The sequence below is a fragment of the Panthera leo genome, chromosome C1 (assembly GCF_018350215.1).
Source record: "Panthera leo isolate Ple1 chromosome C1, P.leo_Ple1_pat1.1, whole genome shotgun sequence".
NCBI classification, from domain to species: domain Eukaryota; kingdom Metazoa; phylum Chordata; class Mammalia; order Carnivora; family Felidae; genus Panthera; species Panthera leo.
This window is the reverse complement of record NC_056686.1, coordinates 211,735,955-211,753,794: the sequence shown is the minus strand read 5'-3', so window position 1 is coordinate 211,753,794 and position 17,840 is coordinate 211,735,955. Positions and strand designations below refer to the sequence as shown.

Genomic DNA, 17,840 nt, shown 5'->3' with positions numbered 1-17,840 from the left:
AACATATAAAGGCGTACTTTCATTGTGAGGAACACTAACAAATATTACCGCTTTATTTACCGTAAACAGCACAGAACCTTGCAATTCAAAACAAAAATCTGCATGTTGTACAGTGCTATTGAATCCTAGGTGCGTTTAATTTATACAAATATAGAACAGGGCGATAGGGTGTCCTGGGAAGGGAGGCCACATAAAAACGTGAACAGGGCAGGCAATTCTGCTCCCCTTGCCCCGAGCGTTCAATAAATAAGCTTTGGCATGAACATGGGACGGAGAGCTAAGTCCGTTGTTCCCCAGGGCCTGTCCACAGTGTGGAAACTTCTGCCCTGGTTGTGCTTCTAATATTTCAAGACACGCATACCCCAAATTAGCATGGCCCTGAACAGAAGACAACGGCTTGGTGTTTAACCAAAGCAACTGCGACAGTACGTTCCAACACAGGAGAAAAACTCGTTTGTCCCACACACTGTGTATCAACATACCACGGCTGATGAGTATGTTCACAGAAAAGTGTACTTGTGACCATACTGCCCGTACTTTTAGACAGAGTTTGCAATCTAACCCTCCCACCCTGTCGAAGCTGTGACTCTACTGCACACACCTAAGTCATACATACACACAGAACGCAGATCTTCTCTCTTGCCGCTAGAGGGCAGACGGGTATAGACTCAGAGGTTAGACGTTTAGGAAAGAACAGCAAACTGGTTAATCTCACAAGTATATTTAGAATTCTACAGTTTTTATGTTACCTTGAATGTGGCAAATGCATCTGAAGCTATGTCAAACGTTGACATTTCGACATATCTGAAGAAGTCATAGAATTGTTCCGACCACAGAATGATTTTTGCAAGTGGTTCATGTCTGATGCATTCTCTTAACATTATCCCACAATTTAGAGCTATTTCTGGAGATTCATACCTGCAAAACGAAAAAAAACAACAACAAACCAACCGTGATTGCTGTTTCAAAACCCCTATCACTAACCGTTCACATTTTTAGAACAGGAAGTTGAGATGTGTCTTAATTAAGTGACCAGAGTGGGTTACAAAAGGCATCTCTGTCACAGCAGGTGTGGTGAGCTCAAGTGGGTTTACCCCAGAGGGTGTGCGCACGCACGTGTGTGCACACACGCACACATACACACACACACCTAGCTGGCAACAACTGCTTCAACCCAAAGAAAAATAAAAGGCATGGGAGTGATCACATAAATAAACATTCCTTATTGAAGCTAAAAGATTTGAGGAGAAGTATTCGGGGTCACACCCCCAAACGAATTCGTTTTACGTGGGGTGCCGTCAAGACTTCAGAAAACCCAAAAGCTGAATTAAAAAAACACAACAGGAAACAAACAAAATCGTTTCCCAAACTCAGAGTATCTACATAGGTCTATCAAACATGCAGCATTTTTACTTCGTTGTTTCAAGTCAATACTCAAAACAGCGCCTCCAAGGCTCTTGGCAATGCCAAGCCTACGAAGCCGAAGGCCTGACCCTGCGGTCACAGAGCGCTTGTCGAGGAGGCCCTGCGGGACTTCGCAGTGGGTACTGGGGACGCCCTGGCATCTGTTCGGCACCCATGGCTGCGTCTCCCCTCTGTCAGGAAGGAGCCCCGTTTTCCTCTCAGCCCCACCGCCCCCAACCCCCCCACTGCCTCTTGGGCTGCACGTGCTGGCCACGTGTCCTTCCCACGCGGCGTCCCCTCTACCCTCCCGTGCTCGTTGCATTTCCCCACATCCAACTAGCAAGGACCTCCTCCTGGCCGAAACAGACTTCTCTCATGACATAAATTCCACTACTTAGTGTCCCAATGGTGCTGACCTCTGCATCTCTGTCTTTGGAAAAGGAAAGAAAAAGCTCTCTCAGTTCTCCTTTCCACCCCTCGGACTGTTCCTCTTTCTTGCCTGGCCGAGGGCATCCCTCCGGTGCCGCCAGCCTGCTGGTGGTGGGGCATGCCCCCTCCCCCCCCCCCCGCGACTCCTAAATCCCTGCTCAGGTCTGCTCCTGGACCCTAGTCAGGCATTTTCTGTTGCCACTGGACACTTTCAGTGAAAGGTCTACCGCAGCACTACATCTCAAAATTCGTATCTCTTCTCCCTCCACAGAACAGCCGCCCTCCCCTGCTTCCTCATTTCTGTTTTCTGGCACCGTGATGTGGTTTCAGAAACCGGGTCTAAGGTCTTGCAGAACCTCCTCGTCCGATAACGGAAGCGTCCTAGAGCTGCAGTTACTACTAGCCACACGTGGCTACTGAGCACTCCAAATCTGGCTAGTTTGACCGAGGGACTGAATTTTACGTGTTAAGTTAACGCAAAATGAAATGACCGCCTGCAGCTTGGAAGAACTGCACTGGACAGAACAGTTCAAACCTCCCGCCTTCGTCTCTTCTCAAAGCTTCCATCTTTAGAGCCACCACTGGTCCTCGGGAAGACTTCTTTGAAACATTTTAGTTTCATTTCCTTTCATCCATTCCCACGGCTGCATTAACCCACACCTAGAGAAAGGTAAGTGCTCCCTAACCAGCATCTTTGCTTAAGCTCTGTCTTAACGAATTTACCCAGCACACAAGTAGATCAAGAGCATTTCCAGTTGAGGAGTTCAAAATGATTTCTCCTGCCCATCAAATAAAGACAAACTTCCGGGCTTAAACGTCCAGGCTCATGAGATCCGCTCCTTCAGGAAAACGTCACCGCCCATTCTGCCATCAAGCACTCCAGTTATCTCCCTATTGCTGCCAATCACCATGTTCATTCCTGTCCCTGGACCCACTCTCCTTTTTTCTACTAGAATTCTAAACCCTCTGGAACTTCAATCCTTAGTCTCACCTCTTCCACCAACCCTTGCCTTATTGACTAAACCCACACCGCACCCCCTGTTATCCCACAGTCCTAATCGTTATCTGCAGTGTTATCCTTCTGTTACACACAGGTTCATCACAGAGCCTCAAGAAATGACTCCTTTGGATCACTTATGGCACAGCTTCTAGCAGGCTGACTGGCGCTTGGGTGACTACAGTGTCTGCCCACAAAGTGGCTGGTCAAACAATTCACCTTCGCTGATCTGAATTTAACAAGCAGGAGACCGGAAAGACAAGAGTAAGACAGTTTGGTACAACAAGTTGGGCAGGTTTTGAGTGGTTTTTCAAGCTTGTCTTAAATGACTAAGCCATAAACTATCGAGTACAAGGCAAACAGTTATGCTGTACAACCTGTTAGCACCAGAGTGGAGAGCACATTCACATTTAAGTCACCGGGGGAAAAAACTGCTGCCTCCAGATGCAGCCTAACACTAGCGACAAGCCTATGTTGAAACGCACAGTGACTCCGCCGGATGGCTAACGTCAAAGCACTTACGGCCTACACAGTGGTCACACTGCAGGAGAGGAGTCTAGACTCGTTAAGTGAAGTACAAAAACCTTAAAAGGTAGCTCACAAGGCTCCTTGAAGAAATGGCTGTTTCCAGGTCTGAGGCGGGAATCTGTACAAAATCAGCACGGGACGTCTTGTGCCAGAAAGCAAGGAAGCTATCAAAGACTGATGGGGTCCTGCCAAAAGGACACAAGAGCCAATCTGAAGGAGCTTCCCGATGGCCCAAGATGACGCAATTTGGATATAAAAATTTGGACATCGTGACTGTGATGGATTGAAACACACCAAGTATATTTTTAAAAACCCCACAACTGGAGTTCATAACGACCTGATCACCAATTTAAGAGAAAAGAGGACAAAGGAACATGTTAAATGAAACCACAGGGATGTAAAATTCAAAATATGTGATTTTTCTACAAAGATATGACCCCGTTGCTTCAACAAGTAAATGGCATAAAAAAAAAAAAAAAAAAAAAAAAAAAAGGTGTAAGAGTCATATTAACCAAATTCAGTTTGTGCACCTCGCATGGAACTGGATTTAAACAAACTAACTGAAAAGTGACATTTTTGTGTGTGAAAATCAGGGACATCTGAACACTGGGTACAAGACAATGTTAGGTCTGTAAATGGTATGGCGAGTATGCTAGGGGAAAAAAAAAATCCTGGGGTGCACTATGTACTGGGGACGCACGCTGAAGGAATCTTATGTGTGAGGAGGGAAAAAAGGAGGCAAAGCGTGTGAAGTAATAACGACAGAATGTCAACAACCGTCCGCACTGGGTGACGGGTAGGAAATGGCTATTTTATTCCCTCCAGTTCTCTGCGCAGTTTCCACTCTAAGGGCTACGCGGGACGGGGAGACAGGCGCTGGCGGGCACGGGCACCGGCACCAGCTGCACCGCCCGGGCTTCTCCTCGCCTCCCTGGCGGACGTTTCTGCTGCAGCCACTCACGTGAGAGCTGTCAACTTTTAAGAAAAAGATAATTTAAAGATAAACTGTACCTTAAAATTCTTACTTTAACAACGTTTATATCGTTCTTTTGGCTACTCTTAAGCGAAAACACAGGCCAACTAATTTATGATTTTTAACCACCACTGCTTTCTACGGAAAAGGAAATACTCAGTTTAAAAATACACAAAGGCATCTGGAAGGTGCTCTAAAAACACCAAAATTTCAAACTACTCACTACATGCTTACACACACAACTCTGGATTGGTAACAACAAAAAATGAGATGCCAAAAGTTCTGTATGGCAACATCTGAAGAAGCAACCAACAGAGATTTAGAAACAGAATGAAGGAAACAGAATGCTGGCATCAAACACATGCACTGACTCATGCTTTGTCTAAACAAGTTTGAACTTGGGGGAAGTGTTAAACCACAGAGATGTGAATCAGAGGGAGGCAAGCTACGATGCGAGCGGTAGGAGAGCAAGCTGATTCACGCCAACAGTCGTGCCAGTAAAACGCCTGTCCGCCAAGTTAATAGAACAGCACCAACACTGGGACAAACAGATACACACCAGACCCAGAGCTGGCGAACAACTCCTGTGTGAAGCAATACGGTGACCCTGCCGATCGGGGAGGCTCACTGATGAGGGAGAAGAGGACTGGTCTTCTTTTGAGGTTTCGGTTTTTAGGCTTTTCTGGTTTTTGTTTGTTTGTTTTTTTCATACTGACAGACTACCACAAATGCCTGCTTACTAGTCCAGTAGTTAAATGCGCTGTCAATTACCAGCCACGTCGGTTGGTGAGTGGACACAAACAGGTACAAAGCAAAGAGCACTACTTCATAAGCATGTTCTTTGTTGACCGAACAGAGTCAAGCTATGTAGCATCCAAGCTCCATTTACTAGGCAGCTTTCACAGCCTCACAGTGTGCATGTCTGCCCAAAGATGTCTTTAAGCACACGATTTAACTGATATTTCATATAAATAAACTTCTAAAATCTAGAGAACAGAAAGAAGACCACAGAAGACTTTTTTCTTCAGTTGCATAGGAGCTGAGAATTTAAGGGCTCACGATTCATCCACCTTTAAACTCCCATAGGTATTTGCAAACTCAATTTAACTCACTGGCTGAATTTTAAGAGGGAAGTGTGTTCAGGGCACCTGGGTGGCTCAGTCGGTTGAGCGTCCAGTTCTTGATACAGGCTCAGGTCATGATCTCAACAGTTCATGGGTTCAGGCCCTGTGTCAGGCTCTGTGCTGACAGTGTGGGGCCTGCTTGGGATTCTCTCTCTCCCTCTCTTTGCCCCTCCCCCGCTCATTTTTTTTTTTCCTCTCTCTCTCTAAATAAACAAAAAAAAAAAAAAAAAAAAAAAAAAGAGGGAAATGTGTTCAAGATCTATGGGAAAATGAAATGGCTGAACTACAGAGAGAATACTTTCCCACATTCACCATCGTGTTTTTGCCTAAGACCATCTTTCCTTTTTATTTTTCAACTGAGAATATAAATTTTGTTATATTGTACATACCCTTTCAATAACATGAACAAAATATTCTGTTGAGTGCAGATGTATTCAACAGTAGGAGTTCTTGTACCAATTTGTCTTCTGAGAATATTGTTGAAAATTTGAGCCACGTCTTTTTTGCCCTATTAGGAATACAATCATTAAAATATTTACCCGACTAACCACCAAAAAGCCCAGCCACCCTCCCAAATAAACTCAAATTAAGGCATTGCATATTTATATAATTATGACTGAATAGCTGACTTTAAAGTGCTCATAGATACTAAATTTTCTTTATTTATAATTTCAAATTCTAAGTCTTAATAGTATACTGTATTTACCATGAGCAATGTATTCAAAGTGAAATGTTACTACATATAATTTCTAACCCTTAAAATCATGCAGACTCAGATATGAAAAATAAAACCTTGCTATATGCTTACAATGTTCAGGGATCTGATTCCCACCCATAGGGAACAAACAGCCTCAAATAAAATGCTCGTGTTGTAAACAATACACGTAATTTCCTCTTATACTGATGGATGAGGAGAAGCTGCACGCTGCTAGTATAATAAAAATGAAAGAATTCTGTAAGAAGCTGAGCTTTCATGGCAAGTAGACACATCCCCCTATTTAGTTAGGTCTGTTCAGGAGAGATTTTCTTTGATTAATCATGAAGGTTCTAAGTACCACATGATGTAGCAGTTCAGAGACCAGAATTATGTAACTGTGCTTTACAAAACGCAATAGAAGGACGTGACTGCTATACAGTGAACCTTATAATAAGAAAACTGCACAAGAAATTAACAAACGGAGAACTGAACCCCAGGAGAGGTTTCAGAAGGGCCACTTGTTACGAGGCTGACGAGCCTGCAGGGCACTGAGTGAAATGCTAGCTTTCCAGTGCCAGAGATCATCCCGGGGCCTGTGCTAGATCAGGAGCGGCAACGGCAGTCTCGAAGAACCCATCTCAAGGGCACACACTTCTTGGTAAATTTAAGTCACTAAAGTCCCAAGTGAACATTAAATTCAGTGACCACGTTGGGGAATGAGACGTGTGGACAAAGGAGAAGGAACTGGACGTTCCAGTGCGTTCCCCACTTTGCAGGCAATAAAAACTGTTGTTGGTGGAATTTGATACACTATTAAAAATACATGAAATCGGCTCCCTAAATGGAAATATCATTTTTATGTGTTCTACAGGAGAGCAATACTTTCTATTGTCCTTTATTACCAATATTATTCAAGCAACCTACGAACCACACTCTCTCATGACTCTTCAAAACTGAATCTGGCTATGTATCTGCCATTCTTTCCCCTGGTTTTTCAGGCACCTGCACAGACATCTGATCGACCACTCAGGATGATAAACACTGGGGCTTAAAACAAAGCCCACCCGTGACAAAGACTCAGAGGAACCTGCTCATAACCATGCCACAGCCCTTCATTACCATATATACTTCTCAGACTACTTTTCAGACTGCTGTCAAGGACCATTATTCTCACCGTTAAATTCACTAGCTAAATGGCAGGATTCAGCTGCATAAGCTTGGGCAGTAATAGCAAGTGCCTCCCAGGGCCAGGCAGGAGATGCATATGGGCCCAGCAGGCCTTGAGACAGAACAGCAAGCTGCTGTGTGCAGCACACCCAAGCATGTCATGGTGTAGTGGCTGCTCTGTTCCAGCTGAGGGGCCGGGTGGGCCCACAGGCTCAACGTTGCCAGAGCTAAAATTTTCAAGGGAAGCCAGAAATTCAAAACTGTGCATAAAATCTCCTGCTATTTAACCATTATCCTAATTTAAACATTTAAAAGTAGTGCCAAGCGAACAAAACGCATGATCTCTGCTGTAATGAGTTCTCAACAGGTTAAAAAAAACAAAAAACACAAATACATAACTGGATGTCTTCTAAAATCTCTTCTACCTCTAAAATTCTAACATTCCACAGTCTTTAGATTTATACTCTGAGAACGAAAGGCCAGTGAATTAGGTGAAACAGCAGGTGTTTATTAACTACGATGTAAACAAAAGGGCACAATGAATACCTAAGAAGCTTCGTACACGACGTGGTGGAACAGGAGAAGAGAGACCTGGCCCAAGCCTGGGGCGCCCCTGAGCTCCTGCCCAGCTCTGCTAATTAGGTGGGCAGCCTGGGCTCGCTTACAGGTCAGTAACCCCTGGGCCAAGAGCTCGACAGGAATCTTAGGATGTTTCAAAGGACGGAACACAAGGAAAAGGACCGTGAATAAGGTACTGTTTTTGAAAAATAAGAAACTGATTTCTGACCTCAAAGTCAATGAGCTGTAAATCTGCTACCAGGGTGCTCAGGAGCCCGCTGTTGTAGAGTTCTTGAGCGAGCTGCGCCACTGCCTCTGTTTGTGGCTCTTTCTCATTCGTGCCATACAGAATTTCTTTCATGGCAACCAGATTTTTGGAAACTTCTTCTGTAGCCTAGATTTGGGGGGAGAGGAGAGAAATAACTCATTAAAAAAATATATATATATATATGTATGTATATATATATAAAAAACATACCTACACTTGTTAAACACCTTCTCTCTACAGTACCTACCCAGAAAGCTACGTAAAAGACACAGAGGTGTGCAAGCCCTGTGCCTGACCTGGGAGCTGAGCACTGTGGACGTGTGTACACGTGGGCCCCGACACACGTGTTCGAGGAGGGGCCGGCAGGTTACAACATGCACCCTTGAATACTGCCGACAGTGGTACTGTAGCAGGAACAGAACAGGGAGGGAAAGTTTAATCCGCCCCACCTGGCAGGGAAACAACACGGAAGAGGCACCTGAGCTGACCGGAGAACGGGGAACACTGACAAGCAAGAATGAGGGAAAAGGAGACTGAGGACAAAGGAGACGCATGAGGTGCCGATGAGGGAGCGGGAAGAGCACAGGGTCTGTCCAAGAAAAGGCATGGGGGAAATAAGGGAATGACACAGAAGGGGGCTTTGAACGTAGAGTTAAAATGTTAGGAATAAATAAAAAATCACTAAAGAGCCTCCACTTCTGGCCAAGACGGAGGAACAAGCGGCCAATTTACCTTCCTCCATGAAAAAGATGAAAAAATAGAAATTATATGAAACAATAAATTTTAAACCCTGAACTTTGGACAGCACAGGGCAGTGATCCTTGAGAGGAGGGAAACGAATGAAGTGAGGCTCACACCTGCCCCAGCTTATTGCCTGGAGAGGGTTTCCAGGCCACATCACAGGGAGGGAGAAGGCAGGCAGAACCAGCCATCTCCACAAGTTGAGGAGACAGCTGGGAAACTGCAGGGCAGGGTACCAGAGAGGAGAGAGATTAGCTTCTGTAGTGGAGTACTGATAAGCAGGTGCATGGGAGGAACACACCCAAAGTCAGGGAACAGCCATGGAGCTCTTTCCAGGCAGCCTGCCCTTCTCTGGTCTTCTCCAGAAAACCCCCTGTCAGGTTCTGTAACTGTTCTTTAAGAAAGGGGGGGGGGGGTGCCTAATGTCCCAATCCCATCTAGAATGGAATGATGCAGAAGACACTAGACCACAACCTCCCTGTAAATGTCACAAATGTTAATGTACCCTGAGGCTACCATCAAGAATTTCTGCAACTAAATCAGAGAATTCATTTGAAGCCAGGTCTCTGAATGACACTGCAATGAAGGCTTTCATTTGGCCTCATTAACAGCCCATCATTCAACTCTGTGGAGGTAGCTCTAGACTGTGAAGGGCATCCAACATATCAGCTATCACTCTCATATTTGCAATCATCCGTGGATCTGACACGGCCACCTCCCATGGCCTCCATCGTTAACCACAACACTGAAAAGGAAATAACTGAATGGAACCCACCGTTATGCCTTTGAATCATCATACTCTTTTCAGTTAACAATCTACTAATAATCTTTGGGCATGGTCCTCAGTGACTTACATATAAACTTATTTCCAAATCATATGCAAACGACTTTCTGTTAAATACTTTGATAAAATACGAAAACATTTGACCCATGAACCACAAAAGGGTTTGAACTGTGCTAGTCCACTCACACGCATCTTTTATAGGACAGTACTATAAATGTGTTCTCTCTTATGATTTTCTTAGTAGCATTTTCTTTTCTCTAGCTTACTTTAAGAATACAGCATCCAACATATATAACACACAAAACGTGTTAACTGTTTATTTTATTGGTAAGGCTTCTGGTCAACAGCAGGCTATTAGTAGTTAAGTTCTGGGGGAGTCCAAGGTTGTATATGGATTTTTGACTGTGTGTGGGGGGGAAGGCAGTGGCCTTATCCCCGTGTTGTTCAAGGGTCAACTGGATACTATTTCTTCCACATTTCCTGAACATAAGAAAACGAGATAAAGTTAATTTGGTATGATCTTTTTATTAGGCCTATGCTGATTTCTAAGGACTACTACTTTCTTTTCTAAATGTTTAAAATCATCCTATTAATCCCATACAAAACCTTATTCAGTACCAATGATAAACAGAATCTCTAACTTTTCCAGTCTGCTGTTACTACCCTGTTCTGTTAACGCCTTAGATTTCTGATCGCAGTTCATCATCCAATACATCAATTTTAAGCATCCCAAAATGTACTTTTTGGGGGCCAGTAGGTAAAATCATTTATCAATAGTCCATGTTCTCTTACAAACTAAGTACATGTGTTACCTCTGTAATTTCATTTTATTCATCTTTATTCTTCAGATGATTTTCTTTGACAGGGAGGAACCTGACATTCAGCAGGTTTTCGGAGTGTATTATCTGTGGGTTTTATACCAGTGACCCTAAGTAGTAGGCCTCAGCCCCCTGTGCTTCTCTGGCTAGCTTACCGTTGTGAGGCTCTTGGTAACCTTTCACATGCCTCAGCTTACAAATGCTCTTCTTTGAAGTCACGAGTTTAGATCTGAATCCAGACCATACTCTGTGCTGTCTTCCGACAGCAAAAGACAAATAAGAAGGAGGGGGGTGATAGTTAAAAGGTATGAAGTTTCTTTCTGAGGCGATGAAATGTCCTAAAATCGACTGTGGTTATGGTTGCACACTGTGAATAAACTAAAAACCACGGAACTGTGTGAGTTACCTCAATAATGCTACTTAAAAGAATAGGGAGGAGAGAAGCAAGGAAACAGAAAGCAACTTACAGTATTTCTGAGATGAAAGGCAACCTAGGCCCACTCTTCTTCCCTCTCAGAAGACAACACTGTCACCTGTATTACGGGTGGTGGCGGGATGCGGGGGGCCGGCGGGGGGCACCAATGGCCTTCCCACATCTGCTAACCACTGTACTCATCTGCTTATGCTGATCCTTCTGGATTCCACTCACTGTCTGGCTTTCTCAGGAACTCAACATGTCTATTTTCTCACCTCCTTCTCTAGTCAACTCCGTCTCACTTGTTTTTCCCCCAATCAGGTTTTAAATATGACCAGAATCATTAACAAAATCAAATAAGCTCTCCTTTCACCAACCACACAGAACCTTCCCGGCTACTGCCCACCCGTAATTAAGCCTCTAAAAAGCATCTACCTGTGAGTGCTACAGTCCACATCTCCTTCCTAGTCACTTCCAGCCCAATCCCACGTGGCTTCTCCACTGAGTACATTACAGCTTTTAGCCAGTCACCAATGGCCCGCCTGCCAGGAAACACAATTCTCAGTCTTTAGTACATGTCAGCTCTTGGCAGCATTTAAAGGTGTTGATTACACCCTTCTTTTAAAACTGCTCCTCCCCTGTCCTCTGTGACTCACCACCACCCTAATTTTTCCTGCCTGTCTCCCTGGTTGCTCCTTCTTGGCTCGTCCCTCTTGAAGAGGCCATTTAAATATTGGGAATTCCTCAAGGCAGGGTACAAGGCCTCTTCTTCTCGTTCTATCATCTCTCCCCCGGTGATTGTCATCTACACCCACAGCTTTAATTAACACCTAAATGCAGATGCCTCACAGATTCCTATCTCTAATCCAGTTCTCTTACTAGTACATTCCGCAGCCTACTTGAAATGTCTCCACTTGAATGTCTTGAGGTACCACAAACCCAATGCTACCAAAAACAGAACTCCTGATCTTGCCCTGATGCCTGACACATTTTTCTCTTGTTCTCTATTTCAGGGGATGATACCACTCCCGCTGCTCTTGTGAATGTCAGAAACTCAGAAGCCATCTTCAACCCTTTCCTCTTTCTCACCCCATCCCAATACCTAATTCAACACCGTGTCTCCCCAATCCATCCATTTATCCCCGTACCACCACCACCCACATCAGAGTTCCCATAATTCTTGCCTGGACTATAGTTTACTGACTAATTTTCTTGAATTCCTTATAATCCATTCTCCGTATCACAACTAGAATGATCCTTTTTTTTTTTTTTTAAACTCTATTTATTTAATTTGAGAGAGAGAGAGAGCATGAGTTGGGTAGGGACAGAGGGAGAGAGGGAGAGACAATTTTAAACAGGCTCCGTGTTGTCAGCGCAGAGCTCAACGCAGGGCTTGAACTCACAGACCGTGAGATCATGACCTGAATTGAGATCAAGAGTCAGATGTTTAACTGACTGAGCCACCAGGGCGCCCCTAGAACGATCCTTTCTTAGCACAAATAAGATTGTCATTACCTTTGCTTCAAATGCTCCAATTACCTACTGCTCTCGGGATGGAGAAAATTTCTTAACTTGGCCTGTAAAACCCTGCATGGTCTGACCCCATCTTACCTTACCCTGGGCTACAATTTCTCCCCCACTATCTCTACGTCAATACTCTGGTCACACCGGAATTCTTTCAGGATCCCTGCGCATGTGGTCTGCCAGGCCCATGCCCTGCCCCCACCTCCCGGCCACCTCACATTCTTCCTTCATTGCTCAACTAATGCTCGCTTCCTCAGAGGTGATCTTTCTAGGTAAATTCCATCATACATTCACCACCACCACGTACTTCTTTTCTCACGGTTGCATGTAATTCTGCTTTTCCTTGTGATTTCTAATTAACATGTTTTCTTCTGCTCTGTCAGGAGCCCAGTGCTTGCAAGTGTGCTATACACGGTCGATGAATGGCTCAACATCTGCATCATGATCATCGGGATGTAAAAAAAATCCAAATGAAAACCGAACATAGGGAAATATGATGTTATCACACCATGAAGCCAACGAATTCCTAAGACATAGTGCATCCAAGAAAGGTAATCTACCTGACAGAGCTACATCAGTGAGCAATGAACATAAATCCCTGTGCCATCACAGAGAACAATCTGGAAGAAGACACCCCAAACTGAGTATAGTCTGCCTATGGCAACAGGTAAGAAGAATATATATATATATATATATATATATATATATATATATATATATATATATATGTATTTGAAGTTTATTTATTTTGACACAGAGAGAGAGAGAGAGAGAGAGAGAGAGAGAGAGAGAGAGATATCAAGGGAGAGAGTGTGCACACATGTGTGAGAGCAGGGGTGGGGCAGAGAGAGGGAGAGAGAATCCCAAGCAGGCTCTGTGCTGTCAGCGTAGAGACTGACTCGGGGCTCGATCTCACAAACTGTGAGATCACAACCTGAGCTGAGATCAAGAGTTGGATGCTTACCCAACTGAGCACCCCAAGGAGAATATTTTCACTTTTCACTTGCTCTATTTCAGATCTGTATATTTTACAATTCACATTTTATTTTTTTTTAAAGGAGCAAAAAAAATAAAGGGAATGAGATAAATAGATCAAAGTGCTACTACACTGGTGCTGATTTATCTTCTTTAAAAAAATTTTTTTTTTAATGTTTATGTGTATTTGAGAGAGGGAGAGAGAGTGTGAGCAGAGGAGGGACAGAGAGATGGAGACAAAGGATCTAAAGTGGGCTCTGTGCTGACGCGGTGAGCCAAATGTGGGGCTTAACTCCATAAACCGTGAGGTTGAAACACGACCTGAGCCGAAGTCGGACACCCAACCGACTGAGCTACCCAGGTGCTCCTGATTTATCTTATCTCTGCTTCTGTTCACTTTTTTCACTCCTCCCCAGAAGATATCCCCTCTGAATTTCTAAAACTTCAAACAAATACTAGTATTACATATGTAAGTAGTTTACATATGTAAGTAGTAACTAATCACACCTTGAAAATCAACAGGGCCACAAACAATGCCAAATGAAAAGCTAAAGACTGGAATGAGTTTAACAATAAAAGGCTAACTTGAACTCATCAGAAACAGAGAGTGGCACTGGGGACAGGAGACTTCCAAACCTGGGCATATCGTGCTCTCTCTGTATCTGAACATCTAGCTTCACTCCTGCCATATTGAGATAAGACTTCATAATGAGGAAATCCATGGTTAGTTAGCATCTACAGAAGATAATCAGCAGCATGATATGAAAAAACTAAACCTCATCAACCTTGTTATTTACTAGCAGTCCTGATAAATGAGAGATTAGGTGCATATTTCAATTGAGGACTTTTAATTTTATGCATATTTCAACTGTTTCTGTGATGTCTGTTCCATATGACATGGATAATTGTAAGCTGATTAAACTACAACTTAAAAAAAAAAAAAGAAGAAGAAGAAACCTGTCCAAATTTTACTAAAACATGATCAGAAAACCTTAAGAAGTATTTCACCTGAAAAGGTGATGTGGCGGGTGTTTACTGAATGAAGATACAAGAGAGAACAGATACCCTCGCCTGTTCTTGTGTAGATTTGGCTTGGTTCCCTTCATCAGCATTCACAGTGGTGACCCCACCTAGCCCCCCCATCTCTGACCTGCTTGCATTAAGTCAACATGTTCTCTGCCTCTCTGACCACATCCTCCTTACCTGCACCTCCTTGTCCGTCCCTTCACACCTCATGAGTAAGCTACTCACACCTGCGTTTCTCCAAGCCCTATACCCTTTCAAACTGCTGAGATCATCATGTCACCTAAGCCACTGGGCTCCTTAATGACCACGTGGCCTATCCTGCTAAGACTGCATGTTTTAGTGCTGCCCGTGCCCACAGCTCCAGGTCTCTTGCCCCCCTAAACGTTGGATGTTCTTCACTGGAACTTTCTCTATTTCAGCAACCAGGGTTCTGAGCACTGTAGAGAAAGGGCCGGAACCTGCGGACACTTGGTTTGCCGAAGTTCATGCTGTTCAATTGCCTTCAATCCAGTCAGAAACATTTCTACAAACTGGATTACTTCTAACCAGTAACTCCTAGCAGCAGATGTTTCAAAACTGCTCTACTTTCCTCAAGAGACTTCAGTCTTTCTCTCTGCTCCCTATCTGAACATCTAGCTTCACACCTTCCATGCTGAGATAAGACTTCATCATGAAAACATCCCTGACTTCCTCCATCCATCTTGATGTATTTCTGCCATGCTCCATCTCAACTCTGGACACACACCATAATCACTTGGGGCCTTGAAAAAAGATGCCCCATCCCCCCGAGAGACTTACTAATGACAAAAGGAAAAATAGTACTTTCACATGCAGACACCATCATACATGAGATCAAAGTAAATGGCAACGAGACCATTGAGCTCATAGCCTCCTGAGGAGGCGCTGCAAAGGGTACAGCATTCTGTGATTTTCTTGCCAAAAAGGCCTCACCTGCATTGAATCATAAGGAAACATCGGCCAAACCCAAACAAAGAGACAGTCTACAAAATAACTGGCCAGTACTTTTCAGAAGTGTCAAGGTCACAGAAGTCAACAGAAGACTGAGACACTGTTCCAGATTAAAGGAGAGCAAGGAGACGTCACAACTAAATGCAAAGTGACATCCTGAACTGCATCCTGGTCCAGAAAAAGGACATGAGTAGGACAACTGATGGAATTTGAAAAAGATCCATGGATTAGTTAATAGTATCCTATAAACGTCAGTTTCCGGATTCTGATCATTAGACTGTGGTTATGTAAAATGTTAACATTTAGGGAGGCTGGGTGAAAGGCAGTCTCTCTGCAATCATTTTGTAAGAATAAAAAGTTCATCTACTCTCTTATTTTGCTTTTTCTTCACAGGTGAGAGGCATCTCTCCTTAGTTCCAAGGCTGATGGCTCAATATATGTGTGCTGGAGAAAAGGCCCCTAAACAGAGAGTCTGGTCTTTCCTCAAGTCCCCCCATGTGCCATTTTGCCAGTTGTGTGGCCTTGTGGAAGGTGTAGATTCCATACCTTCAGACCTGAGACTCCAAATAAAGGTCCTCCCTATTCTCTACTGCCCTCTCCTCTCCTCACCTTCCTGCCCTGATATCTTTGTGTCTCCTCAAGTGACCCTGAATGCTCACACTACTCCTCTCCACCATTCACAAAGCCTTCCCTCACTTCCCCCTCTCGTCCTCTGATGCCACAGCAGTTGCTACGCTGTTTCGGCCCCTGGCCTTGTAGCCTTAGATCTTCTCCTCTCTACCTCGCATTTCCCTAACTTACCCTCGGGCTATGGAAAGGGCTTGCTTACACTTTTTTATCCCCTCCCCTCTCCAATGTCTGAGATGGTGACTTACACGTGGCCTGACTTCATGATTTTGTTAACTGACTAAACCAAGCCTTTTAGTTAGTCGAACTCGGTGTTGTGGGACACAGATGTTACCCTTGGGTGTCCACTGAGCATCACATTAAGTTTCATGGGCACAGACTACTAACAGCAGCCAATTGTTTTACAAATACATGGTCATGAAGAAAACCATGCGGAACAATTAGCACCCCTCATGACCAGCCACTCACGTGACTGGAAAACGATGTGGATCATGCCTCACTAATCGTGCTGCTGCCCTGTCTGGGTGAGAAGCACAGAACTGTAAGTTCTTAGTTGTTTTCTTGAGGCTTTTGAGCCACACACAGTGGGAATTTGGGGATACCCCACAGAGCAGAGTCACAGGCACAAGAGTCCGGGGCTTGGTAAAGCTTCTTGGAATCAAGGCTCCAAGGTGAGAAGCCTTGCTGCTAACTGCCAGAGGTGAGGCATATTAATCCTATGCCAGAAGCCTCGCTGACTTCCACCTACAGCTTACTGGTAACAACTTCATTTCCAATTAGTATCTTCAAGAAATATTTTAAAATTTAACAATGTAAGTTACAGGATCAACCTAAAGCAGTAACCACCAACACTCCGAAGTTCACCTCCCACACTCACTTCACTAGTAACGATATCAGATCCATACCTCTTTCCCTCCCAGCGTGAGGACACAGGAACTACTTCAAATTTTTCAGTGTAGTATCCATATGATAACCTCTCCAATTAGAACTAAGGCTGGGAGCCTCTGCACCACCTGGTTTCCCATTAAAAAAATACAGTGAAGTGGCAAAATAATTGGTAAGCCAAACATTGGTGAGAATGGCCTATCTCAAGACCACCACCAACTCAGAAGGTTTCGTGTGAAATCTCTTGCCTTAGCCCAATGTTCCCACAGCACCCATCACTGTACTATTTTACTGTCATTAGGGGCAACCACTAGGCACAAAGTAGTGATACAAAAATACCATTTTAGAAGAGGAGAGACTCACTCACTCATTAGTGCTTGCAGACCATGTCCCTAAAGTGCTCATGTCCCTTTTCACCCTCCTCGTTTGGACCCAGGCCCAAATACTCAGTAGATCTCAAAGTGGCCTCACAGCAGGAATGCGAGGTGACAAGGTAGCTACTCATAGGTGCAGGCACAGGGTTGTATCTGGTGGGGTGTAAGACTGGGTCTGTCCGCTCTCTTACCCCCAGTTTTTAATACTGTTACTAGGTAAGCCTAATGTTAAGATACAAAGCACACTGAAAAATAAACACAGCTAAAGTAGTATGTTTAAAGTACAGATATGCCTGATTGCAAAATTAAAAGGTAAAAAACCCTTTAAAAAAAGATATTCTACTTCATAACGATAATTAAGTTAAAATGGTCCAATATGTTTTCCCTCCTACCAGAGGCAAAGACTTCTAAAAGATACACTGGGCGGGGGGGGGGGGGGGGGTGGAAAATAAAATGAAACAACACACTAGATGGCAATTTGGCAAAATGTAGCAGAAAGTTTTAAAAGGTGCAATCTCTATGAATCCCACATTACACCTCTAGGAATCTATCCAAGG

General features: G+C 44.0%; 1 protein-coding gene across 6 annotated transcripts in view; it reads right to left on the bottom strand.

The window, feature by feature from the left end:
- Positions 1-17,840, bottom strand: part of CAB39 (calcium binding protein 39) — an 87,636-nt gene that overhangs the window by 16,584 nt on the left and 53,212 nt on the right. For 5 of the 6 annotated variants that reach the window (XM_042950454.1, XM_042950455.1, XM_042950456.1 and 2 more), the window contains exons 3-5: positions 8,107-8,271; positions 5,845-5,963; positions 750-918 (exon numbers count right to left, since the gene is read on the bottom strand). In XM_042950454.1, the coding sequence (XP_042806388.1) occupies positions 750-918; positions 5,845-5,963; positions 8,107-8,271 (453 nt within the window). Of the gene's footprint in view, positions 1-749; positions 919-5,844; positions 5,964-8,106; positions 8,272-12,734; positions 12,859-17,840 lie in introns of those variants that run through there. The other variant, XM_042950459.1, reaches the window with a different exon arrangement.